The sequence below is a fragment of the Rattus norvegicus genome, chromosome 7 (assembly GCF_036323735.1).
Source record: "Rattus norvegicus strain BN/NHsdMcwi chromosome 7, GRCr8, whole genome shotgun sequence".
Lineage (NCBI taxonomy): Eukaryota > Metazoa > Chordata > Mammalia > Rodentia > Muridae > Rattus > Rattus norvegicus.
In genome coordinates, this window is record NC_086025.1 from 56,760,570 (window position 1) to 56,788,527 (window position 27,958).

Below are 27,958 nucleotides of genomic sequence, written 5' to 3' on the forward strand. Positions count from 1 at the left end.
CTGGGAAATCCTCGAGGGAGAGGACACAGATGGAGCCAGGCGTCCAAGGCACAAGAACAAGGTTTAGTGCTGCACCAGTCAAGGCAGCTCCAGTGTCCATCAATGCAGGAGCTCCCTGGATCGATGCAGACAGCCTCCATGTCCTCCACAGGACGAAGCCATTTCTGAGGACTCCGTGCATGCACTGAGGCCTGTGGTGGGGAGGGAGCTGCCTAATTGTCCTTCTTAAACTTGCCATTGATATAAGACACCCAGTCCAGGATCAGCCGCCAGTCCGTGACCCACACCAATCCCACAGGATCCACAGTGCCCCACATGCCGGCTGTGGGGATCCAGTTTTTGGCCAGTTCCCAGTAGTGCTGGCCTAGAAATCTGCTCAGCATCACTACAGGGTCTCAGTACTCAGGGTCACCCTGTTCTGCCTCTCAACCACAAGCATCTTAACCTCATGATCCAAGCTGACTGGTGAATATCTATCTATCCAGCATAGCTATGTTCTAGGTAGTAGGGGGGCATGTTGTCTATGCTGCTTTCCTTTAGGAAACAGCAGACCTTCTACAGGTGCCTCGTGGAAAATCTTTTGTATCCATGTTAGTTGCCTTTTGTCATATCATGAATTATACCAAAACATAGTAGATTAAAACAGCAAACATTTATCATCTCACAGTTTCTTGCCGGTCAGCAAACCGCATAAAAGTTGGCTGGGTACTCACAGCCCAAGGTTTCTCTCACTGCTGTAATTAGAGTTTGCATGGTCCCTAGTCATTCAAAGGCTCACCTTCCAGGGCTCTGGACTCATTTACACAGTTGTTGGCAAGCTTCCGATCCTTGCTGGTTGCCGGGTGAAGACAAGCATTTTCTTGCAACATAGATCTCTCCATAAGATCACATCCTGGCTTCTCTCTAAGCATCAGGCAAAAGGAAGAAAATCTCTTCACGACCCATCGGTGAGAGCGCTAGCCTCTCACTCTTGTCTAGTGTGGTCAGTGGAAGTGAGTTACTAAGTTCAGCCCAGGCTCAAGGAGAAGGTGTGTCCAGGAAGATGAAGACCAGGGACCAACCTGCCAGTCCCTGCCAACCCCAGGCTCTCATTACCCAGAGCTTGTTGTCACATGCTGCCTGTGAGTCTGAGTGCTCGGAAGCACTCTCCTCCAAGAAGAGCTCCATCTTGGAGGAGAGCTCATAAGGCTAAACGATGTTCTGAAGAAGTACTTCTCAACCTGTGGGTCCCAACCCCTTTGGGGGTCAAGTAATTCTTTCACAGGGGGTCACACATCAGATATCCTGCACATGAGATATTTACATCACCCTTCATAACAGTAGCAAAATTACAGTTATGAAGTAGCAACGAGAATAACTTTGGGGTTGAGGGGGGTCCCCATAATATGATACACTACTATAGTAAATGGTTGCAGCGTTAAGAAGATTGAGAATTGCTGTAGAGGGAGGTGAAACATATCCCATCCCATTACATCATGGCTTCTGAGTATCAACTGAAAGAAAAGAAAACCAAGTCGAAAGCCAAAATCTCTTCATAGCCCATGGTTGGGAGGCTACAGGGAGGCTTCTCAAGCTTATGGGGTAAACAACACAAAAGCTCCATGAAGTTCCCCAAATTGACCAGATTCACTAGGCCCACACTCTCGCGGGTGTATATAAGCACTAAGGACTGTTGAGAGACTCTCTCAAGCTGTGCTGCCTAGGAAAAGATCAGACCAGCAAGCCTCCTGGAAGAGGCAGCTATCGGCCAAACTGTCCAGAAGAGACTCAGATTAGCTGAGCTACCTAGCAGAGACACTCTTTAACCTGCCAGGCCTTCAAACTGTTCGCTGTTTCTAGGGTTCTAGAATTCATGATTTGTTGCTCATGTTGGGGTGGGCTTCGGTGATAATTGCTGTCTTTGAGTATTTTCTGCTTTTAGAAATAGCACCCATACTTCAGTATATAACCAAGTTGTGCTTTGGTGGTAAATTTAAGGTGGTCTTTCATTGGTTCCCTGTCTAGGGTGAGTGCACAGTTGTTCACGTCTCCTGAGGAATAGCACCACACAACACTGGGGAATGTAGTTCTTAGTTACATAAAAATGTGGATGGCTAAAACCCGGAATTCTATGACAAAGTGAGAACAGAGAAATACCTATCTGGACTCTGCTAACAAACCCTCTATGCCTCTCTCGCTGGCACTTCAATGCACTCTGCAATCTCCTGTTCCTCCTCCCACTCTTCTTTGTTGTCAAGTAGAGTCTTCATTTTATTGCCCTGGTTGAATACAAATCGATACAAATCTCCATAGCTGTTATTGTTGGGTAAGAGTATTTGGCTAAGCAGTACTCTTCTTGACTCAGACTTAGAAGGACATGCAAAAGTGAGAAGCTTCTCTTAGTCTCTGGAGCCTGTCTTCTGAGTGTACAGCAGTGTCAGGACAACTGTTTCTTATGAAATCTCTCAAAGCTGCCATCTCTTTCTCTTTGTTTATGTGGTAACCGTCTTTACAACCCTCAACAAACCACTCTTGGAGACAATACTGTCCATGTTCAACAGATCTCCTTCCTGCACACACCCTTAATAATCCCAAGAATAGAATCTTCCTAAAGAATAACAAAGACATGCCAACTACAGCCCTGAGAGAGACACGTGGGGAACAGAGATATGTTATCTGTTTGCTTTATACAGACTCATGAAAAGCTAACACTCCTGTGGTACTCTGTATCCTGAGTGGTGATTTTAAGATAATGAAGTTCCTTGTGTAGGAGGGGATTGGAGGAGTGTAGCCGGTGACTTTCTCTTGCCCCTTTAAATTTCACAGTCACTTAAAAGCACAAATACAAAAGGCTTGGGTCCAGGTAAGGCAGCATCCTGCCCAGCCCCTGGTAACATTACAGGAAAAGAGGGGTTTAGATCCTATTTTTAGGGTGTTCTATACTTCCTGACACTTGATGCTTCTAAGTCACATGCTTTCGCAAATGAGAGACCAGCAGTGGCTTCTCTCCCAATAGGCATTGATTTAACTCATTTATTTACTAAATCTATTGAATGATCACAGTAGCCAGAACCTTTAAAATGAATCTTTTTTTAATGTGTGTGTGTGTGTGTGTGTGTGTGTGTGTGTGTGTGTGTGTGTGTGATGTGAGCAGGTACCTAAGGAGGTGAAAAGAAGGTGTTGGAGTCCCTGGAGTGGCAGGCAATTGTGAGAACTCATGTCCTTTACAGGAGCAGCATGTGCTCTTAACTGCTGAGACATCTCTCCATCTCCGACACCAGAGCCTTCGAGGCTTAGTTAGTGAGGAAGGTTAACATGACTGACCAGGCCCCTGCTCTCAGAAAATTTGAAAGCAATGGGGAAAATCACGCACCTTAAGAAACAGTGATTATAGACTAAATGTGCTGAGTCAGGGCTAGGGCACAGTTAACACAACCTTAAAAGACCAGAAAAAATCCCAGAGAACAATGAAATTTTCCTGTTCTTTCAAATTCTCCAATTTTTTTTGTCTTAAAGATTTATTTATTTATTTATTTTATGTGTATGAGTACACTGTCACTGTCTTCAGACACACCAGAAGAGGGTACTGGATCCAATTGCAGATGGTTATAAGCCACCATGTGGTTGCTGGGAATTGAACTCAGGACCTCTGGAAAAGTAGCCATTCCTATTAACCACTGAGCTATCTCTCTAGCCCCTCCTCCAAATTCTTATCCTGCCTATGGCGTTTTGTTTGTTTGTTGTTTGGATTTTTTTGTTGTTTTTTACTTTGTGATTTTAAGTCCTACCTATTCAAATTACTCTTCAATGAACATGCATTCACCTGTGTTGAATACACTCTAATGCTATAAAGAACCTATCATCTTCAAATAAAAATGATACTGGGAACCCCCCCCCCCCCTTCCTATGGCTGTGTTATATGAAGTAAATGAACTTCAGACACTGGGAAGCTCTGTATTCTGGCCTATCCGTTGAGATTAGGGGCCATAGTATCCTGGCTAACTCTCCCTTTGGCTTGTTTCTGTTGCCCAGTGGTGGTTACGTAGCACTTGTCTTAATTTCGTTTTTATATTGCTGTGGTAAAACATCACAAATAAAGGTGGCATTTAAAGGAAAGCACTTAATTTGGCTCCTGGTCTCAAAGGGCTGGAGACCACAATGGTGGAGCAAAGGCACAGCTGAGAGTCCACACCTTGATCCATGACCACAAAGCAGAGAGACAGAGAGGGACAGTAGAGGTGATGTAAGTCTTTTGAAACCTCAAAAACCTGCTCCCAGTGACACATCTCCTCTGGGGTAGGCCACACATCCTAATTCTTTCTAATCAGTTTTAACAACTGGAGCCCAAGGATTCAAACATATGACCCAATGGGGGCCATTCTCATCCGAACCACAGCATTCTTCATAGTGACTCATCTGCTTGTTCTAGAGTCCAACCATTTGTTGCATGAAAATTAATATTATCAGTGGTCCCCCCAAGGATGCTTTGACACATATCCCAATGGTACCATGTGGGTCCTTGGTTGTAATGTTAAGCATGGGTGCATGAAACAGATTAGGGCTATCTGTGTCCATTACATACATATGTATGCTTCACAGCACTCATGATGAGTGAAAAATTGAACCAAGCGTTTTCAGCCTGACCTCAACAGGTCTTTCCACTAGGAAACTGTCTCTGTCATTCATTCATTCATTCATTCATTCATTCATTCATTCAGTCAGTCACTGTGAAGCCATTTCTGTATTTCCACCACTCCTATTTTACCTATTGCTTGACATTCTTTCAACAATATGATATAATCCTTTGTGAAAATACCTTGAAATACAAATTGACACTTGAAGGATTATATACTACAGTAGTTGAACTTTTTCTATCTTGAGCTTAGATCCTGCCAGCCATTTGGTACATGACCTGTAGCAAGTTACCTGTCCACCCACACTTGCTTTCCCATCATGAACTAGAAATTGATAGCTCCAGAGAAGTCTGTGGCTAAGGGGTGCCTGTGAAATCTGACACGCATCTTGAAAAGCTTGTTATGTGATTTAAATTCATTACTAGTGATATCAATCAGCCTCCTTTCCTGATACATTATTCATTTTAGTTAATTAATATAATTAGTAGATCTCAACAATTTTGTCTTCCACAATGAGCAGAGCACCTCTTTTGTCTGTGTTCCTCTTTTTTTTTTTTCCTTATTGGCATTTAGCCCATTATTTACAACTATTGGCATGCATACTTCGCTCATGGGAGAAAAAGTAGTACATAAATTATTATCAGTCACCGAACAGATTCCTTTACTTTTAACAAAAATACTCTCCACTAATAATTTCTACTCTCTGCCACACTGGAGTTCAAAGGTTGTTGAGAATTGTTCTTAAACCCGTTTCTGCTGATAGAAAGCCCAAAGTGTGAATTTTCATGCCTCATGCAATAATTTACTCACAAGGGATTGGTCACCAGGACAGACTGGAAATGCTATTCAGTTTAAGGCTTCAGTACAGACGTGGCCTAAGGTGGTTTCAAAGTGTGGCTTTGGCATGTAAACCAAACTCTAATGTTGCCACTTACTTTGAACACTCTCTCTTGCTTTCTCTTTCTGTATTACCCCAGGAGTCTCATGTTGTCATGGGACCCCATTTCTTCTCAACTCTGTCTCCTGCTTGTTCTTTTCAATTCCCTACAACGGTTCATCTGCCCCTATAAATGCTCTGCACCTTTGAATGGTAGCGTAGAACGCTCACTTGCTTGTATCCAGCACTTTGGTTCGGACTACAACGTTTGTCAGGGCTGTTTGCCCATCTCTGCTTGAAACCTTCAGAAATCAAAAGTTCATAGCACTAGGAAATAACCAATTTCCTTAATCTTATGATCATGCTGATTCAAGTTGTTTAATAAAAACCTGCTGACTGTTCATTTCCATCTCTGTTCACTTGTTTATTGAGGATGAGAAAATGAGAAAGACTATTTAGGGATCATGGTAAGGGTTGGCAAAGAAAGGAGAAAACATATGTAGAGAAGCACAAAAGCCAAGCAGAGGTTATCAGGGTCAGATGACTTAACCCCCTCTGCTGTGGCCTGAATGCTCGTCTGTCACAAATCTCAGGGTGTGAAATGATGGTCCTGGCAGGTGGACCATTGAGGAAAGTGGGTAGATCTTGAGACCTCGACTTCATAGTCTGGATTAATGGCCTCATAAAATAGGTCCTGCGGAGTCTTTCTAAATCCCTTCTGCCATGTGAAGGCTCAAAGGGAGCCATCTATGAATCAGGAAGTCTGTCTTCAGTAGACACCGCATCGGCTGGCACCTTGGTTATGTGTCAGCCTGTGGAAACCTAAAAAACAAGGTAGTGTTGTTTGTAATCTATGTAGTCTGTCCTGCTTTGTCATAGCGACTCAGAGACGAGCTAAGATAACGTCAATGTCTGTCTTTTTGCCATCTTGGAGTAGTCTTCAACTTTTGCTACCAATGCCCTTCTTCAAGCCCCGTACTATAGACATTACAACTTATTAGCTTCAATTGCCTATTTTTTATATCCTTTTAAGCATGCTAATGTGGGTGCTGGGAACTGAACCTGGGTCCTCTGGAAGAGCAGACAGTACTCTAACCTGCTTAATCACCTCTCTAGCCCCTTGTTTTTCTTTTTAAACCAAAGCCAATTGCTTTAAGGATTGGGAACCATGATGCTAGCTAAAGCTTCCACTCTCCCCAGTCTCCTGTGAAGAACTTTCCACTCTTGTTTTACAATAACTCTCCAGCATGGAAGGCCATGAACGAAGTCCACACTGACCCCACACACAAACACACAGCCTCTCGTCAGTGGCAATTCCTTCTTCTTGGAGTTTCCTCCTTGAGTGACTTCCCCCCGCCCCCAAACTCCTTACTTTTGCCTGGCCATGGACTCAAAATAAAGAGCAAAAGTAGGAAGAAGCTGAAACCCTGCTCCAAATCTTTTGTAATCTGGGCTAACTAATCGAGGGCTGGGCTGTTTCCTGAATGAGCCACTCTGTAAAATAACCCATTTGCTTACTGTTCAAACTAATGGAGTTTGGTTTGTTCATCAAACCAACGGAGTTCAATGGTAGAGTTGTAAAATCTCAGTAGTATTTTGCTCACCCCCTACCCCTCAAAGGGAGAAACATTTTTAGGGGTGGAGGACACTGTGAGGAGAGTTTCGTTTTAAAGGGTTTGACATGGATGATTGTTACGAATAGTAGGAAGCTTGGAAAGGGATGAAGTGTGTAGCTGGAGGGATATGACTGGACCATGCCTTAGAAGAACAGGTGGGGAGTATCATATGGAGTTTGACGAAAGAGGCAAAGAGAGATGCCTGGGCTCCTATTTTATACAAGCCAGGAACACATGAATCGCCAGAGAGAGGAAGAGCAAGAGAGCAGACTATGAAACGATGATTTGGAGGTGTAAGCAGAATAAGACCTTTGCTCCTCAACTTGTTTTTGGCCGCAGTGATTCATCACAGCACTAGCAACCAAGACATTCTGTTAGAAGTCTTCACACCGATTTCCACAACGGCCCCACCAGTTCTCATCCCAGCAGCAGTGAATAAGAATTCCTTCCCAGGCTGGAGAGATGGCTCAGTGGTTAAGAGCACTGACTGCTCTTCCAGAGGTCTTGAGTTCAATTCCCAGCAACCACATGGTGGCTCACAACCGTCTTTAATGGGATCTGATGCCCTCTTCTGGTGTTTGAAGACACCTACAGTGTACTCATATACATGAAACAAATAAATAAATGTATATGTGTTTTAAAAAATAATCCCTTCCTTTCACTATGCTTCCCAGCCTCTGTTTTAATGAGACATCTGTACTGTCTCAGGCAAGATTTCTGCCCAAGTTGCAAAAGAGGCTGGTCAGTGTCATTTCCGGCTTGTTTGTGCTTTGTCACCTGTAAGAATGTCTATGGGAGACAACCAGCAAATGTTCCTTGTGGCATATGATTTGTAGCTTTGGAGTCAGCCAATCAGGTCTCACTATCGCTAGCGCCACTCCAAGTTTCAAGCTAGACTTTAGTGGTTAAAAGTTGTTTCCACTTATCAATTGGCATATTCAATAGGGCTGGGAGTCCTGATTAATTAGTCTGGAAAACCCATAGCCATCCAGCCAGCAGCTTCTGCCTTGACCAGACCTAATGCTGCCCGGATACTGAACTAGCTTTGCTTCAGTTCCTTGTCTCCAGTCCTGTCATACTTCAGTCCTGGCCTGACCTAACCCTGAGGCTCCTGGTAAACATGACTTTGGTCTATAGAGACAGGAAGAACAATTGGCTGGGTAGGCCAATTAAAATGCTTAATATGCTGCCCTCCGCTAACCTCCTAGTACTATGTAACATTAGCCACGCAGACCAAATCCCTTTAGACTTACTCACGCAACTCCGAATTTAACGACTTTCGTTTTGATAATATACAACCATACCTCATTATGTGAACATCATCCCTCCTTGTTCCAAAAGGCTGTCCAGTGCCCTCAGCCGATGGTATTTCAGTGTTCTCGCCCAAACTGTGCCTATTCTGAGATGTGAGTGGTTTACTCCACTGTGATTTTTCTCTGTCATTTATTTGTATGGTGTGGCAAACAACTTGAACTGGTGGTTGCTAACTAAAGATAGGTGGGTTATATTACCAGTCAGATCTTAGGAAGGAAAAATAACTCATGGCCTTAAAAACGCAGGTACTAAGGAAGCTCAAGGTGTCTTCAAGGTGATTGTGGAAATACCAAATAGTAGAAACTATTGGCTAACTAGGGAATGATAGGAGTCTCTCGGTACCCAGGACACCCAGTAAATATTACTGCAAAGAAGCTGAGTGGCCGCCATCATCGGAACTGGAAGATGTGTGACTGAGCCCCCAGCATGGCTCCTGGAATGGAAAGAAACATCACTAAAGCATGTTTCTGTAAATGTATCTCCCTGGTGTGTGCAGCTAACACATACAGGTGTAATTGGTATCCTCACTTCCAGGAATGTATACTATGTAGGTGGACCCTAGGCAGAAGCAGGTTCATTTATTCACTTACTTACTTACTTTGTATTAAGTTAGAGCCACTTGTGGCCTACGGTGGCATGGAACTTGCCCTTGAACTCTGACCCTCAAACCTGCACCTCCCCATGCTGGGATCACAGAGGTGCACCACCCCTGGCCTGAAGCAGATTTATCATGAAGCTTCTTGAGTTTATGTGCCCCACCATGTGGGTACTGAATTTATGTGCCTGCTTCTCCTAGTTCATGTGCTGTGACTCTGGACATGTCTTAAAATTAATTTAAATTAATTCTAGAAAACTGGAATAGGAGGTGTGTAACCGGCAGGAAATCCAGAGATGCTGGTTGAACTCTGTCCAACTTCCTGGTTATGAGCCTTCGGGAAGGTGATGATTTGGGGGAGGGGCATGTTCTGATCCCTCCACACTGTGTCCCTCAGTCTTTCCCAGATGTACATGACTTCAGTCTTTGGAAAACTACAAACCAAAGAGTCTACAAAATGCCCTTGAGTTTGAGTCCATCCGGGCTTGCCTCGTGGTTAAGCACAGCTGACCCATTTCGAGTAGGATTCCAGAGGTTGCGTTTTGCTCGTTGCATCCTTCAGGTGGACGTGGCTTTCCTTGGTCTCACCGGTTATGCTAACTTCCACCAAACCTGAAGTGGTCCTGAGAGAAGAGGATTTCAGCAATGCCTACATTCACTCCTTTCAGGGTGTTGCTGGTCCCAGGAAAGGGTGAGGACTATGTGCACACACACACACACACACACACACACACACACACACACACACACTTCTGTATTTCATCTCCTACATGTGAAACCGCAGGACTGACTAATTCAGCACGGTGTAGCACGGTATAGTTCATTTCCATCATCTCCTGACAGTACCGTGATTCCGTTCTGAGACATTCAGATTCCTGTCTGCCAAAACTGCAGTTCCTTTACCCGTCGGGTCAATTTTCCCTTCATGTCCCAGCCTTCCTTCTCTCCATCACATAGGCACTACCTCGGCCCTGTCCTAAGTGCACCAAGCCATGCATTGGTTTTCCCCTTGTCTTTCTTGGTCTTTGATGCTTGTATTCTGAGCAACCGTTAGCAACACGACCCATCTTACCTCATACTCACACTGCCTTTTCTTTAGTCCAGTCTCTCACTCCATAGCCGACCTCATCATATCTTTTTAGGTATGACACTCCACACATAATCATTTCTCCTTGGTCCCTTCTGTGCTCTGTCATCCCCGTGACGGAATGCTGCGATGACCCTACTCGATTGACCCCAGCCTTGCTGGTCCCAGCTCCTTGATTCGGGTCTAATTTATACAGGAAATACAGAGAGGGGAAGGGAGGTGGGGGAAAGGAGAGCTTTTCAGGTTTATAAACTAAGATCATTTGCGTGTCCACAAATGCAGAAGTATAAGGTGATTGTAACTGTGATATCACTTAAGGACACTGTGTCTTCGCTGAAGCATCCTTTCTGTCACCAGCCACTTTGTGTCGAGTGGCAGCGGAGTGAGTGACCATAACTGATTTAGGAAGCTAGCTGAGAAGTTGAGATGGAATTTTATTTGGTTTTGGTAGAGGGAGATGTGTATTATTACATAAGATACCTTGCTTTATCTTGCCAAAAGGAAAGCATTGGAGGGACTGTCCTTGGCCAAGTGAAATAAATCTGTTTGGCTACAGCCTGTCACTAAACACTAGCAGTCAAAGGTCGAGACAACCAGCCATTTAAAACAGTGAGGGCAAAGGTCTTATTATGAAGAGCATTAATTAGTTTATGGAATATGCTACGTACAGCTTTTTCTATGATGCTGGTAGAGGGAAAATTAGACACTGCCCAAGCTTGCTGGTTGCCTTGATAATTTGTAAAGGCTGATTTTTCCCCTATGTAGAATATTTACAGGATGTATGCATATAGGTATGTGTGTATAAATGTCTCAACTTGGATTTTGCTTTGCCTTGATGTTGCAATCTGATTTAACACAGCCATGGCAGTCATGCAACAGAAACGACACCAAGCAGACGCCGAGAGTCTTGTCACAGTCCCACTTCAGAGATTACACCAAAGTGGGATTTCCTAATCACTTGTGACCATTTCGATAGAACAAGCAAGAATCACAGATTTCTGATTTGAACACATAAAAAGATACCCTCCTTTTATAACATTTAGGTCTGTTCGTTAAAGAAGCATAAGGTATTCAGATGCAAAATGAAGCACACCAGTGAGACGGCCAAGTGGGGAAACAGGCTTGCTGCCAATCCCGATGACACAGACTTGCTCCCCAGAACCTGCATAGCAGAAAGATGGATCCAATCTTGCTGTCCTCTGACCTCTATTCAAATACCATGGCATACACATACCCATACCCATACCCATACCCATACCCATACCCATACCCATACCCATAACCATACCCATACCCATACCCATACCCATACCCATACACAGACACACACACATAATAAATACATAAATAAACATAAAAATATTAATAAATTAATAAATTTAATAAAACAGGGAACATGAGACAAAGATGGGTGATAAAATATGTCATAGTTACGCTGGCAATAAAAAGTCAAAGTTAAATTCATTCATATGATACGATTGGTAGAGAAGAGTGAAGCACATGAGTTTAGTGCTGAACAAAAAAAAAAAGAGGAAAATTTCTTGCTGATTTGACAAAATAATTGACATTAAGGAAGAAAAAAATCCAATCTATGATATGCCACCGGAATGAAAACACAATGGCAGCAGGCTAACGATATAATTACTTCAGAGAGAACTGAAGGTTGCCCTCTGCTTTTAAAACATACTTGAACTCCAGTAAAATCTTACTGCTCATGCACAAAAGATGACTGTGGCTGTTTCCCAGTTCCCTTGCATACTCCTAAAATTTTGCACGAAAAAGAGATGCGACACTAGAATATATTTTTTGAAATTGGTAGTAATAAAAGTAAAATTTTAACCAACCTGTTACTGCACAAAGATGCTATTATGGATGCGTATGCCCCTCAAAAATATTTAGGGGCTAGGACTAATCAGTTCTGTTAGGTAGCTAGTTAGTACAAAATACGAGTATATAATTGGGTGTGCTAAGTTAAGGTACCACTTTATTTTCCTGGGAGTGTACATGTATCTTATTTGTATAAAGGACACATGGTGGTCACATTCTCCTTTGTCTCCCATTGGACACAGGTCTGTGTAGTCAGGACCATGCTTGGTGGGTGAGATTTGGAAAACCCATGTGACCAGATGGGTTTATGAATGAGTTGTAAGGTTACACAATGGCGTGAGGCTGCAGGATCCACAGCTGTCAGTAACCGGAGATAGTCTGATGCTTTCTCTGTTCCCTGCTTGCTTAAGTTCCCAGGTCTTTTCCTAAACCCCTTTGTGCCCGTAATTCAACACTCAACAGCAGATGTCTGTTGCTGGAGAAACATTGTCTAAAGGGGTTGGTTTTTTTCCTCTAAACATGGTTTTCTAAAGCCGTGGTTAAGGTGTTCATCAGAGAAGGGAGTGTCCACCATGCTGGGGGTTGGGAGGATCTAACTTGTCTTTGTATAGCACATGAATGGGATCCTTTGGTGAAATTTTTCTTTCATTTCCTGATCTTGCAATCATCTATTAACTCCCTTTTCTTCATATACACAGTCAGCATTTTCTCTGCTTGCTTTTCCTCTCTATGGAGTGCATTCTGCTTCCTCTCTGGTGTTTTGTACCTTTGCCCTGTTCCTGTTTGAACTTTCACTGTTTACCCACGATTCACTGTTTACCCATAATTCACTGTTTACCCACGATTCACTGTTTACCCACAATTCACTGCTTATCCACAATGCACATGTAACTGCAAAGCACTACTCCAGGCCTGCCCACTGGACTCCTCCTGCTTCCTGTCATTGGTTCATGGCCAGGCTTACAGGCACAAATCCATTCCTGTCTTGACCAGGCCTTTGATTCTTACTGTCTTCTAGGCTGAGATTGTCATCATGCTCAGGACTCATCTGACCAACACCTTCTGCAAAATGAGCTGGGGCCTCCCTCATGCCTAAGCAAAAATCTCATGACATTATAGATGTGACCTGTGTTTGTCAAAATGGAGGAAGCCACTTCTCATTAAGTGGATTCATTATTGCCTGCTGCTTACACAAAGTATTCTCTCATGTACTGCCATGCTCAGTAAACCAAAACCACGTACTTAGTACCTATTCACCACTCTGAAGACATTGGAGAGGCACAAAAAAAAAAAAATGTGTGTGTTGCAATGGCTTTGTCCATTAAGAGTTCTTTTTAGAATGTTAGAGTCATGAGCGAGAGGAACATTGAATAGGATCCACATTCTAGAGTTCATCAAGTGTGTTATCCATAAATATAGAGTAATGGAAACAGGGGTGCCAAATAACATACCCCCCAATGCTGCTCATGGGCTATCTGGTGTCATTTTCAAAGCATGTGTGTATGGGTACGTATGTGTACGACACAGTGTTTGAATAGAAGTCAGAGGACAACCAAGGTGGAACGGGGGGGGGGGGTGTGAGGCAATGCAAACATTTAAGAATTGCCTCTTTTTAAACCAGGAACAAACATTTTTCCTCTGAGGAAATGAAGAGGCATCACTGGAAAGAGGAGTGGTCCTGATGCCATAACCCAGCTAAGTCCTGAGAGACATCAGTCCAACCCAGGACAGAAGTATATCCCTATTCCTCTCTCCCTCCCAACCTCCCTCCCTCCCTCCCAACCTCCCTCTCTTCCTCCTTCCCCTCCCTCTTCCCTCCCTCCCTCCCTTCCTCCCTCTCTTCCTTCCTTCTTTCCTTTCCTCCCTCCTTTCTTCCCTCCCTCCCTTCCTCCCTCTCTTCCTTCCTTCTTTCCTTTCTTCCCTCCTTTCTTCCCTCCCTCCCTCCCTTCCTCCCTCTCTTCCTTCCTTTTTTCCTTCCCTCCCTCTTCCTCCCCTCCCTCTTCCTTCCTCCCTCCCTCTCTCCCTCCCTCCCTTCCTCCCTCTCTTCCTTCCTTCTTTCCTTTCCTCCCTCCTTTCTTCCCTCCCTCCCTCCCTTCCTCCCTCTCTTCCTTCCTTCTGTCCTTCCTTCCCTTAATTTTATTTAATTTTTTTTACACTTCAGATTTTATCCCCCTCCCATCTACTCTCTTACTGTTCTACATCTCATACCTCAAAAGATGGTCTCATTCCTTTCTAACCCTGCCCAGCTCCTGGAGTAGGCCAAGAGCTGGCATAAACAGTAGCGAACGTTTGAAAGTAGCCTTAATAGGGAAACGGAAGGGGAAAGAAAGCAAGAGCCATGTTTAGAGAATGAGCATTGCTGACAAAGCCCCAACAGAGGATTCCGATGGTTGAGCAGTAGCCACTCCTAGGAATTTCCCTCAGCCAATAGACCTTTGACGTCAGCCTTTGACATCATCTTCCCTTGGTCTCTTCGGGAAGAACCAACAAATTGTCCCTGAATTCAGAAGGGAACAGAAAGGTTTTGAGTTGGAGCACAGGAGGGTGACAGGATTCAGAATGACTCTTCTGGACAAATTCAAAATATGTTGATCTCCCTGATTTCTTGTGTTGCCCAAAACCACTGGCATTCCCGTTGCAGTTCATTAAAGGAGACAGGGGCTCAGTGTGCAGAATACAGGCGCAGTGTTTTATGTGCCCTTGCTGGACTTAGCTCTACCCCTCCTCAGCATTCTTTACCGTGAGCATCGAGATTCCTATTTTATAGAACTCAAAGTCAGAGAAAAGATCTGCAGTCTCTGCGGGATCCCATGAGGAAACCTTGCATTTCAAGCTGGGTGTCTGACTCAGTAGGGCTCCTTCAAGCGCTTCCTCGAGGGAGCTCTGCTTGTTTGAAATAGATTTTGGAGCAGTCGGGTGCCCAGGAGACACCAACATAGGCACTTCAAGTTTTTATAGCTATTACTTACTCTGTCACCTCTGGCAGAGGCCCTAGGATGTGGATGGGACCCTGGGGGATTTCTGGAAGTGCCACTCGATGACCTTGCCCACTTCAGATAATTCTCTTTTTTATGGTGTGTGTGTGTGTGTGTGTGTGTGTGTGTGTGTGTGTGTGTGTGTGTGTGTGTTTGCGCGCATGCACGCACATAGGGATCTATCTGGTCAGGAGGACTGCTGCAGAGGGCATGAGGTTTTATTCTGACAAAGGTACGACGAACAGGAATATATTCATCGCCAACATTTTTATTGTTTCACGTCTTGCGTGAGCCCTTTCCAGGATGACACGAGCAGGTTGCTCATTATAACTCTGAAGTTGTAGGGAACACTTTATCTTAAATCACACTTCCTGATTGATGCTGTCCCTCCCTGACTGGCTTAAGCAGTCGAAGTAAAAGCATCTTTCGGTTGGCATCTGCCCTGACTCCCGTGGGGACTCTTGGAGCATGAGTACAGTAGGAGTGGGTGGAGGAGGCAGCGATATCTGGTTTTCTGGAGGAAAGCACTTCCATACAAAACCTGTGTTTCCCAGGCCACAGCAGCCTTGGGAGGCCCGGGAAGCAGCAGAATCTAGAGAATCAACCAAAGAAAGTCTGTCCAATCTATGTCCCATGAACTATGGGAGGCTCCAGTCCCTCCCAGGCTCCCAGAAGTAGAAGAGAGAGTCCCCAGAAGAAGTATCTACACGGCCTATCTTTCCAGCTCCAAGGGAGCCCCCGCCATTCCCTTTCTGGGGGTTATTTGCTTTGGTGTCACACTGTTGTGACCCCCATAGAACCAGGTGGGCATTTCCAGTAAATCGTATAGTGGTAAATATGGGGTTCCCAGGTGTCTGGTCTCGGTGGCCGTTGGCTTGTGTAATTAGCACAGTACCAACTGCCTTTAGGCTGAGCTGAGGAATGAGGCCCAATGCCTCACTTCTGTTTAACCCACAGAGCCATGCTGCCTTGTCTGTGTCTTACAGCCTCAAAATGTGAGTTCAGCTTTCCACCAGATGCTTCCCCTGGGGATCTGGCCCTGGGCTCTGGATGCAACTAAAGCCAGAAGGAAACATGAATAATGAAAACTCTGTTAACCTCAGGAGTGCCCCTCCCCTCTGGCGGTGACCCATTCATCATGAGCAGAGCTTGCACACGTCCTCCTACTTCAGCTAAATCTCTTCCTATAAAACTGCATAGTTCCTCCAGTGTGGGAAGCAGATGAATTCCTGAGTGAGTGTGTATTGTTGACATGGGCACAGCCATGCCAAGGACCTCATTGCTTCAGACCCATAGGGATGGGCAAACCATCCTCTGGTTGCAGTACAAGCGTTTACAAATGACTGACCAGCGAGCGATTGCAAAAGCAAGCAATCACCGTTTCCTCCTCTGAGATATCTACAGCCTGAGACTGCTTGCCTGAAGGGACATCCCACCAAGAGCAGCTAGCTCTTCCCCCCTATGCTGTACATAAAGAAAGCTCTGGAGTTCCAAGTTGTTGCCTAGATAGTGCGCGTCCAGCATGCTGCACATGACTCCAGGTCTCTGCGCCTCCAGTAGGCTGCATATGACTCCTGGATTTTATGTCCTTGGGTTACTATGTCACTCCTGTCTTTGTTTTGTCAGCACCCCAGACTGGGTTCCAGGACCAAGCTGTGCCAGATGTGGTATTCTAGCAAATGACTCTCGCTAGTCGGACTTAACCACTGGTCCTCTGAAGTGCTGCGAATCATCAGGGTTTGCAGAGGCCTCCCGGACTCCAGATGTCACAGTAGCACCCCGCTCCACGTGAGCTCCCATTGGTCATTCGAAACACTGAGTTCTAGTGCATGCCTGTGCACAGCCAACGTTTGCTTAGAGGTAACACCCTTGTGTCACCAGCCTTGTTACAGGTAGCTGGGCCGTTTTCAGGTTGGATCACAGAGTTGTTTTTTAGAATGCCATTCATTCCTCAACTTTAATTTTTTTAAGTATTTATTTTTACTAAACTTTGTTATTAAAAAATCCATTCAATTAATACAAAAAATATCACATGCCAACATTAACTGGACCCAAAGTATATACAACTTAATGAGCTAACGTACACTTAAAATGAACAACTTAATTTTCATCCCCAACTAAAACAGTCTTTAAATTATTCAAGTAACTAACCCATGCTGATAAAGTTATTGGCCAGGATTATCTAATTTAAACTAGGTGCCATTTCATTCTATTTATGAGAAACTGTCTGGAGAATTTAGACAAACCTGACTAGCAGTGGGGATGCAGCAAAACTCTTCAAGACTCTCTTCAACTTTGAAACAGACTCTGTTGCCAATTTGTAAGCTGAGGAGATCCCAAAGGCCTACCCAAAGGGACCAACGGTATTCTCATTTCGGTCCCAATGAAGATGTGAGGTGACATAAATACTTTTGAATTTGTCTGCAGGTCACATTAAGAACATTAGAAGGGTGTGAGAGTAAATTTCTATTGTTCGTTTCGTTGGCTTTTTTCTTTCTATCTCCTTTACAGTCTTACGAAGAAAAGAAAGGAGAAAGAGACACACACTTAAGAGTTGCATTTGGTTGAGATTTGCTTGATTTTTTTTTTTAGTTTGAGGCATTTGAAGGCGCCTCCTTCAATTTGTGTAATATTTAAAGTCAAATGGCTGGAATCAGGAATGCAGAATCTCATTGTTATAATGTGGCTAATCTTGGGTAAGCTTGTAATATGTTGCTTAGACAAAGGAAACATAATCTTCTTAATTCTTATCCCCAGGGAAAAGACTATGCATACATAATCAGAAAAATCCTGGCTAATAACTAAACCAGGGGTCGTCGTGCTTCAAGATAGCTTGAACTCTCCCGAAACCCATCGGCTGTCTCCAGCAGTTCTCGTTCCTCTTAATTTGAGATCTTGACGTAAGTGTGCAGAGATGAGATGTGGTATCTTGCACAAGCCTTTTCTTTAGTAACTTATTCTTCATTGAAATGAACCCAAAGAAGAGCATCCAGCAGGCCTCTTCTTGCAACAGTTTAGGGGACAGAGTCACGATCAACAGGGAAAAAAGATGCCTGCCCGACACCCTAAATGTCAGAAGCTTTCTGGCATTAGAACACAAGCTGCTAGCAGTGAGACCGTCACTGATAGAAGCAGCCACAGCAAGCTGGAGACGCACTGACAGCACCCAATAAGCCAGTGGCTTGATGCTTCTTGCTATAGAGTCAGCGTTCACCAATTAATTGGAAGAAATGATTTAAAAATTCAACAGTATTGCCTGGATAGGGAATAGATGTTAAGATAGCGCTTGCTGCTACTGCTCCCAAAGGCCGAGCTGCCAGATGTTAGGCCGGAGAGAGGAATCTGTCATGTCCTAAGTCCATCTCAGTTCCTCTTTTGTATTTAAAGCTCCGTATTGAGTTCTCCTTCACTGAACAATCAACCATCTTATCTGCTGCTCATCTGAGGAACACCAGATCTGTTTCAAATGCAAACTTGTCGGAATAAATCTTCAGAGGCAAGACTTGCTGATCTGCATTACCTTCCAGAGGAATTTTCAAGGCTAATTTTGAACCTCCACCTTTTTTCCCCCAAGCTGGCTTTAGGGCGCCGACCCTGTTGGGACTTAAATATGAAATGCTCCCACCATGGGCTCATGTTTTGAAACCTAGGTTGCTAGCTGGCAGTGCTGTTTTTGAAGGTTCTATAAACTTTTGAAGACTGGATCTACCTGGAGATGTAAGGATCCAGGAACACCCCTTATAGCTCCTGATCCTCCCGCTTCCTCTCTATTCTCTCTGCTTCCGGTCCTCCAATACGTGAACAGCCTCTGCTGCTCATCTTCTTCACCATGCTCATGAAGCACATGGAGCCAAATTACTATAGAGGTCCTGTGAGACCTCGTGCCAAAAATAAATCCTTCCCCTCCTGGCAAGCTTTTGGCAGGGGCTAAAACCCTCTAACTCCATCTCTAAGAATTTGCTACTCCGGTGTACAAGCTGTCACTGCCATATACCTTCACACTATGTGCCTTCGTTCCTAGCAACAACAAAACAAAACAAAGAACCGTTGTGATGTCTGGTCTCCTTTCCCTGTATACTTCTTGCTTTAAAATGCAGCAGTAAGTGGGAGGACAGGAGGAAATACAAAATAGGCTTGTTTTCCAGATCTCTTCTAAGCTGGGTTTGGGCTGTCTACCCCGTGGGAACCCGGCTCCCGTGCAGTGTACACACACAGTGTATTCTGCATGTTGCTACTCTGTTATCTAATCAGGACATTGTTGCAAAGGTCTGAGGCTCTGTTGCTACCTTCTTTGGCAGGCTTGCTGTGACCCTGGGATTTAAAAATGGTAGCGTCACCTATTAACATTGCCCTGACTTTTACCTGACTCTCACTTTCCTTCCTCCCATGGAAGACTCACATTGTCATGTACTCACTTACGTGTGCCTTTTATTCAAACACGTCTGACTATTTAGCATGTTTAGTATTAGTTTGTCTGATGTAGAAATATTTCATCCGGACCTGGGGTTTCTACCCTGCCTTAGACCATTTAGTTCCCGGATGAAAAACACACGCCATCTTTATATTTACAATGAATCAGTACAAAAGCTGGCCAGCTGCCTTCCCTCTTTGCTGTTAGAATCTACTTTCCTATTGATAACCCAGAGTTATTACTGTGTTTCATTTGGGCTGCTCTTAACTCCAATTGGCCAGCCCTCAGGGCCATGCTTTCTTGACTTCTAGCTCTCCCCCAACCCACCTTTCTCTTTTCCTCATGGTCCCCTTCCAACCCCAAGGCCATGAAAGCTAAACCCCACCTATGTCTCTTCTGCCCAACTCTTGGCTGTGGGCATCTTTATTTATCAATGAGAATGGCGTCACGGTCAGTTAGCATCTTACTGCAGACTCTCTTATCTCTGAGACAACCAGGTCTTGGGGTCTGCACTTAACATTACAATAGATAAAGACCAAACCTCAGCCTTGTCCATTTCTGCCTAGTGCATCCAGAGATGGGTCTTGAACATGAGAACCATGTTTCACTACCTAAGGGTTGGGCGCACATTTGTTGAATGAATACTGAAGTTTTCTGCATTTGAACCCCCTGAACAGAAATTATTTGAGGGGTTGATATTTTATGCTAAAGCCTCACAGCTATGCTACACTCTGTCTTTTTTGTCGTTATTAAAACCTCTATAAGGTACTCATCAGTAATTAGACCTACAAAAAAAGAGGCATGGTGTCTAAAACAATTGACAGTTGTCCAAAACCCATTACTACAAATGCATGCCGAGTAGAAATTCATGCAATGAAAATGTCTAAATCTAGCCAGTGGCCCATTTATTTTAAATTAGGCTCTTATCTACAAAATCCTATTATAGCAAAATGATTTAAACACGTTCTTATGTCTTCTCTTTAATGTGGCTTAACCTGTATGTCAAGAAGATTGCAATGAAATATTTTGATGAGGAATATGCATTCTTTTAGATCACAAGAATTATTTTAGCTGAGCAGTAGTGGCTCATGCCTTTAATCCAAGCACTTGGAGGCAGAGGCAGGTGGATCTCTACAAGTTTGAGGCCAACCTGATCTACAGAGTGGGTACCAGGACACCCAGGGCTATAGAGCAAAACCCTGTCTTAAAAAAAAAAAAACAAGACAAAACAACAGAAAAAAAGAATTATTTTAAACAAATGCATATTTGATAAACTCTCTGATATCAAACTCTCAGTTGTGTCTCTTTCTCTTCTTCAATTGTGTTCAGGACCAAGAGAGACAAGGCCTAAAGTGTTTCAGCTTTTACCTACAGATGCCCTCAAAAGCCAAAACTCATGCGTTTGAATCCATTGAATGCTGTTAGGTTTTCCTGACAGCATTTGAAGCTTGCAGAGGCCTGCTCACCTCAGAGGAACATGCAATGGATTTGATGGGAGTGAACAGCCATGAAACCAAAGATGCCCAGCTCAGTGCTCTGGGTTGCAGTTTTTCTCCCTTTAATTAAAATTCTAATGTCATACCTAGAGTTTTTATTGCTGAGATGAACTGCTGTGACCAAAAGCAACCCAGGAAGGAAAGAGTTATTTAGCTTACTTTTCAAATCACACTTCATCATTGAAGATGGTCAAGGCAGGAATTCAAATGAGAGGAACCTGGAGGCAGGAGCTGATGCAGAGGCCGTGGAGGGGTGCTGCTTGCTGGCTTGCTCCACATGGCTTGCTCAGCCTCCTTTATTATAGAACCCAGGACCACCATCCCAGGGATGGCACCACCCACAATGGGCTGGGCCCTCCCTTATCAATTGCTAGTTTTACAGACTTGTTTTCCTAATCTTACGGTGGCATTTTTTTAAAATTGCAATTCTTTCCTCTCAAGTGACTTTAGCTTGTGTCAAGTTGACATAAAACTAGCCAGGACGCCTAGTTTGTTTTATTTTGTTCACAATGAGTCATTGAAATTTGTAACATCTGACTTGGAACAGGAAAGGATGGAGATTGTGTTTTCCAATACAAAAACTAAGTAGGGTACTCTATAGTTTAAGGAATCAGACACACGGCAGTTGGAATCCTAAACCCAGCTCTCCTTACCTGATCTTACATTGGGTGTGCTTTACAACTATTCAGACACACTGAATCTTCACTCACTAAACAAGCCTGTTGGTACCCACCATGCAGCCTCACTAGCGACAGAACCTCAGACAGTGACTCATACATGTACCCAATGTATCCTCCCCCAATGCCTATATGTGCTGGTGTGCTCTTCACTATGGGCCTTAACTAAATCATGCCTCCAGTTTATTTCATTTGGAATATCATAAAAATACAAAGCTCAAACTTCTTTTAATTGGGTCTGATCCATTATTACTTCTATTGGAAAACATCATGTAGAAATAGTGTCATCCTAAAAGAATAACCAAGTCATTGAGTGTCCATTGCACAGGTCTGAGCCTTGTCTAAAAACCTGGAAATAATCAGGAGCTTTCAGGAGGCTTAAAGATCGCCATTGGTCTTTGTCAAGCTAAGTATGATGTATCTAATAGTTCTTAGCCACTATTGGTTGAGTTGTACCCCTCAGAAAATATTAAATCCCAATCCCCTGGACTTATGAATATGACTTTACGGAGGAATAGACTCTTTGTAGACTATCAAGTTAGAATGCAATCATCAGGGTAGGCTGCATTTCAGTATTACTAGGTCCTTACGAGGAAGGAGCAATTTGGACACAGACACCCGTATACGTAAGCCATGAGAAGATGAAGGGAGAGAAAGGGGTGATATCTCTACTTAACAAGGAATGGGCAAGGTGGCAAAATGATAAGAAGCTTGAGGACAAACAAGGACTAGAACTTGCTCCTGGCTTCAGAAAGAAACAAATCTGTGGCATTTTGGTTGGCCCTTTCAGACCTTAATCTGTGGCTTAAGCCTTAGGTTGTGCTTTGTTAAGCAGCTCTGGCCTGTAAGGGAACCCACCCACCACAGTGGGTGGGAGTGGGGGCAGGGTGCTCAAGAAGGTTTAGGGTGTTTTGGCTCCATTTGTCAGTTCTCAGGTACTAGGTCTCTCCAGGGTCCCAGAGTTCAAAAATGTTCCTTTAACAGTGTGGAGAAAGAGAAACAGGGGCAGGGAGACCGAGGAGAAGAAAGGGGATGGGTAGAGGCTTAGGGAGAGGGAGGGAAGGAAGAGAAATTGGGCCATCAGCGAACTTGCTGAAAAGCTGTTGGGAAGTGGGGTAAGGTTTCCAACAGCGAGGTTTCCAAGCCCTTTCACCTCCTCGAGTGAGCACCAACAGTCTTCCCATCACAGGAAAATAATCTTTTTCTCTTTACCACAAGGAAGAAAGCTTGAAGCATCCATCCTTCCTGCTGGGCCACAAGGATTAAGTGATTGCTACAGTTGGCTCCCCTGGCCACCCCTCCCCTGCAAAGTGCCAGCTGAGGTTGAAGGAGATTCATCGCTTGCCACTTCCTCAGCTTACAGCAGACCAAATTCAGGCCCTTTTCTGCCTAATGAGGCCCGCAGAGCCACCAGCTGTCGCTGCTTATCCTCAAATCCACCAAAGGAGCAGCAGGTAGCACCCATCTGCCACAAATTTGGGTTTGCTAAGAGATGTAGTTACCAGTCCTCACCATTAGTTGACTATCTAGGATATGCTAAGCACAATGCCAAGGATTTTGTGTACATTCATGTGAACTTTCTGGTTGCTTGTGGTGTGTGTGTGTGTGTGTGTGTGTGTGTGTGTGTGTGTGTGTGTGTGTGTGAGAGAGAGAGAGAGAGAGAGAGAGAGAGAGAGAGAGAGAGTGAGCATCGTGCATGAAGGGTTAGAGGACAACAATTTAGGAGTTGGTTCTGAAAAACAAGCCTGCCTCCGTCTTAGGCTTAAAAACCACCTCACAAATAAAAGAAAAGTAGGTTTATACCTGTTTATGCTTAAACCTCTGTTTCTCAAGCATTGGGCTATGCACCACCACCACCTGCCCCCATAACTTTAACTACAAATGATTCTGTCCTGCCTGTTCCAGGAATGACGATCATATCAAAAAGCTCCTTAAAACCATTTGCCTATAACAATCTTACCCTTGTTTCAAAAGGTTATATGACCACCCATGACTACCTTGTTTCGCCTACCTTGCCACCATGTCTTTGATTCAGGAGGGACTGAGTTGTTATGTTTAAGTTCTGCTCCTATAACCCTGCCTACTTTGCCTACCAAAACCCCCATTTAGAACCCCCTGACCAGAGCTACAAAAGCCTTGTCTTCCTCACATCTGCTGCTGCCCTCAAAAATTTTGCCTTAGGGAGAGACAACCCATGTATATGAGTAAAAAGTCTGTTTTAATTAATGGTTTGCTTTAATCAATTTGGCCACGATGATTTGGGTTGGTGGTCTTTCTCCTCCCCTCTTTGGGACTAAGAGTTTTCTCCTTGCAACATGGCATCGGAGTGTTGACATCAGGTCTTCAGGCTTACAGGGCAAGTGCTTTACCCACTGAGTCATCTTGCCAGTCATATGTGCGTTATTTAAGAAGCATTCACTCAACAGTAGATGAGAGCCTACTATATACAAGCCACCAAGTTGGGACACTAAAGATAGAATGGACACAGCAGATACAAACCCTCTTATTGTAGATGTGTGTTGCCTACCCGCCACTCTACTTTTCCTCAACTTGGACTGTGAAATTTTCACTTTGTCAGTAGCTTGTGATGCTTAGAATTGCAAGCAACACATTTATGGCCAAGAATAAAGGTTTTCTTACTAAAATTAGACAGAAATGGCAATTTCAATCCCTTTCTCTTTCTTCTAGATAGACTTAGATGTATAACTGAGTTGATACAGCTAGCTTCAGGATGTCAGTTAAAAACCACGTGACAGGAATGAGCTTCTAAAGCCTTACTATAGTGAGAATTTTGGTTTCTTTAAAAAATATACAGTCATATTATAAGAATATGCTTTGTTTGAATCCCAGGTGTAGGATATGGGCTTCAGATTGTCTACAGCTGCTGCCTATGATATGTCTTGTGCGCTAATAGGAATGTTAGCTGCACATAGTTTCTGCAAGTGTGTGCTGTTTGGAATTCTGGGGAGTCTTCAGAGGGTATATGAGAGTTGGAGGGCCCTGAGAGTTGGAGAGCTGTTAGTGGGTTGTTGACTGGATGTTGTTGGTTACAGACTGTTAAGTAGTTGTGAACAAAGAAGAAATAAAAAGAAGGAGGAGGAGATGAAGATGACAACCATGAAATAGAAGAAGGAGAAGGAGAAGGAGAAGGAGAAGGAGAAGAAGAAGAAGAAGAAGAAGAAGAAGAAGAAGAAGAAGAAGAAGAAGAAGAAGAAGAAGAAGAAGAAGAAGAAGAAGAAGAAAGGAGAAGGAGAAGGAGAAGGAGAAGGAGAAGGAAGGAGAAGGAGAAGGAGAAGGAGATAAGGAGATAAGGAGATAAGGAGATAAGGAGAACAACAATAGGAAGAACAACAAGAAGAACTAGAAGAAGAGGGAGGGGAAAGGAAGAGGAGGAGGAGAAGGAGGAGGAAGAGGAGAAGGAGGAGGAGGAGGGGGAGGAGGAGGAGGAAGAAGAAGAAGAAGAAGAAGAAGAAGAAGAAGAAGAAGAAGAAGAAGAAGAAGAAGAAGAAGAAGAAGAAGAAAATAATTAGATATCATAAAATTTGCCCCAAGGAACTTGATGCCCCTAATCAAGAGGAAGTAGTCTAATGTCCCTTTCCTACCCCTGACTTTATTGAAATCTCTCTCTCTCTCTCTCTCTCTCTCTCTCTCTCTCTCCCCCATACTTTCTTTCTCTCCTATCTAGTGTTAGGGGTTGACAGGGTGGAAGAGGAGGGGTGGAGAAGGGTAGAAGAAGAAAGAGCCCACAAAATAGCAAAAGTCTGGCTATAACTGAACCATCAACCGTCACCTCTGCATTTGTGTAGAGCTGACAATGATTCTGTTGTGGTATAATCACTGAAACCCAGGTTCTCTGGTACTTGTAGGTTAATACTCTACAAAATGAATACAACTCTCTCTATATGATGACAGTGATACTGATGATGGTGGTGGTGGTGGTGATATCTGTCGAGACAGACACAGTCATTTTATCTCACAGTAGTCATTTATTTGGAACCATGACAAATGATATTAAAGTATAGGACACCAAGAGCCAGTGTAATCTGCATATCTCATGACAAATGGCATTGTCATGCCATTGGCAGACAGATGTGGGTATAATCCACACTCTGCAACTTAAAAATCATATATTTTTGGTCAAGTAACTGAACCTTTCTAAATCTTTCCTCTGTAATCTGTTAAATAGGGGAGATAATGCTACCTTTTATAGGTTTTCCATAATGTTCCATTGGTGGAATGCATGCTAATGTATTTCCAAATTAATACCAAATGTTTAGTAATAATTATTAGTAATGTGTAACTATGCTATATATTACATATGGATATTTTAAAATTAAAATTTATTCATGTATCTTGAGAATTTCAGACATTTATTCTCTGCATTTGACCAGTTGTGGATTTCTGTAACAGTTTCCTTCTGCTACAAGAAAAGTTTTCCTTAATGAGTGGTGAGTGCTACACCTACCTATGAATTTAGAAAGTAGCTAGAGATGATACTGTTTTCAGGAAAGTATCAGTATTAGGTTCCCTACTAGGGTTCACGACCTCACCAGCTACATGGAGTTGGCTAGATTTATGATAGTAGGCATGAGTTCTTGCCTATTGAGTAGGCCTTAAATAAAGTTAAACTGTAATTGGTTATTCTCCAAGACTCAAGTGCCATGATGTCACTAATTTTTTATTATGAATAGTTATCTATTGGAGCTAGCTTCTGGATAGGTTTGTGAGCTTGTGTCCATTTCCAGTCAGCACTGGGACCCTGTCTGTTGACCTATGCAGCAGGCTCTATGCATGCTATGACAGTCTCTGTTGTTCACATGTTCATCCATCCTGCTGTGGTTAAGAGGCCTTCCTTCCTTGGTGTCCTCCATCGCTCCTGTCTCTTATACTCTTTCTTCCTTCTCTTCCACAGAGTTCCCTGAGCCCTGTTGAGATGGACTTAATGGAGTCATCCCATTAGGACTGAACATCCCAAGATCTTTCACTCTCTGCACATTGTCCGGTGGAGAATCTCTATGTTTGTCTTCATCTTCTGCAGAAGGAAGCTACTCTGATGAAGGCTGGGCACTGCACTGATCTATGAGCACCGCCTAATGTTGTTAAAAGTCATTGGATGGATACAGCTATGTTCCTTTAGCAGAACAGAAACATTCGGTTTTACCCTCAGTCCCTGGCCTATCTGGTCTCAGGTTCTTGGCCACCTAGGTAGTGTCAGGAATGGGTTCCATCTCATGGACTGGGCCTTAAATCCAATCAGATATTGGTTGGTTACTCCCACAAGCTTTGCACCATTACTACAATAGCACATCTTCCAGGTAAGTCATCGCTGTAGATGGAAGAACTTGGAGTCGGGTTGGTGTTTACCTTTCTCCTTGGGCAGCATGAACACTAGTCTGTAGGGATGAAGGTTCTAGGTAGGCGCCAGCTCGACTTCTCTGTGCTCCATGAGTGGTGTAGGTGTTATCTCCAGTTACAGAGCCTTACCTAGGCGTCTTTCTTCAACCACTGTCAAAACCACACTTCCTTGTTACCAGTCTTGGCTAATCCCCTTCTTGGAGTGTGTGATCTTGTAAATATGATAATACATCTTTTCTACAGTTGTGCTAACTAGTACTCCAAAGGGATATTATCCATGTTAGGCCTTCTGTAGCAAGACGACCCCTTTGAAAGCAGAACGCTGTTTCCAGAATTTTACAGGAAGGAAAACCTGGAATGTATCAAGAAGTAGCAGGCGTGGTAGGAAGTACCCCGAGAGGCACATGAACTAGAACTCAAGAGGGACACTGAAAACTGAACATAGTCACCGCGTACAGTTAACAAGAGAGTAACAGCCTCACCCTATTCTTCAGCAATGCAGAAACCAGCGTGGCTCAGACGTATGCGTTTCGATGACCTTAACCTCAGATGAGATAGCAGAGCCCTCAGTGCCGGTGTGGAGAGTTCAGAGTGGAGACTCCATCTGAGCTGGGTGCGCAGAGATGTAAGAGAATAAGCTTACGTTTTACAGTACCTCGGGTTGCGATTTGACGTGCAGCTACAATAAATGAATATAATTTTAAACATCACATATATGGAATGACACAGTGTGTAGTAGACTACATATATCTTCTGTTAATCCAAAAATTCAAAATTAAGAGAATTATCCAAGGCACGGGGGTGTGTTTTCCTGTCATTACAGACCTGAGGTAAGCAGGACAGACACAAAGGTTCCAGGTGAGTTCGAATTCCAAGTTTCCTTGATTAATCGGTGGTCACTTTTCACCTATTTGGTTATCAAGGTCACCCCTAAAAGCCCTTTTCATTTCAGCATACACACACACACACACACACACACACACACACACACACACACACACACACATGGGGGTGGGGAGGCAATGAGAAAGAGAGACAGAGTGATATACACAGACTGAGAGACAGACAGACAGAGCGACAGAGCAGGCCCAGCACATCCATTTCATGTTCAGAAC

General features: G+C 43.8%; 1 protein-coding gene and 1 long non-coding RNA gene across 3 annotated transcripts; one reads left to right on the forward strand and one right to left on the reverse strand.

Moving 5' to 3' along the window:
- Nucleotides 1-212: 212 nt before the first annotated feature.
- Nucleotides 213-383, reverse strand: Uqcr11l1 (ubiquinol-cytochrome c reductase, complex III subunit XI like 1). The gene has a single exon (XM_039080584.1). It carries the CDS (start codon nt 381-383, stop codon nt 213-215), a length of 171 nt encoding a protein of 56 aa, XP_038936512.1.
- Nucleotides 384-13,337: 12,954 nt separating this feature from the next.
- On the forward strand, nt 13,338-27,873 carry LOC120093612 (uncharacterized). Of its 2 annotated transcripts, XR_005486994.2 has the most exons (8): nt 13,338-13,435; nt 13,551-13,662; nt 16,531-16,764; nt 17,662-17,804; nt 22,707-22,942; nt 25,855-25,936; nt 26,401-26,803; nt 27,338-27,871. It is a non-coding gene; the product is annotated as an uncharacterized LOC120093612 (long non-coding RNA). The 2 variants fall into 2 exon arrangements; XR_010053326.1 differs by lacking the exon at nt 16,531-16,764 and having other exon boundaries at nt 27,338-27,873.
- Nucleotides 27,874-27,958: the final 85 nt, after the last annotated feature.

Bases quoted from the DNA above. Each gene is read 5' to 3' on its own strand.
- Uqcr11l1 (XM_039080584.1), bottom strand. From the start codon at position 383: ATGCTGAGCAGATTTCTAGGCCAGCACTACTGGGAACTGGCCAAAAAC.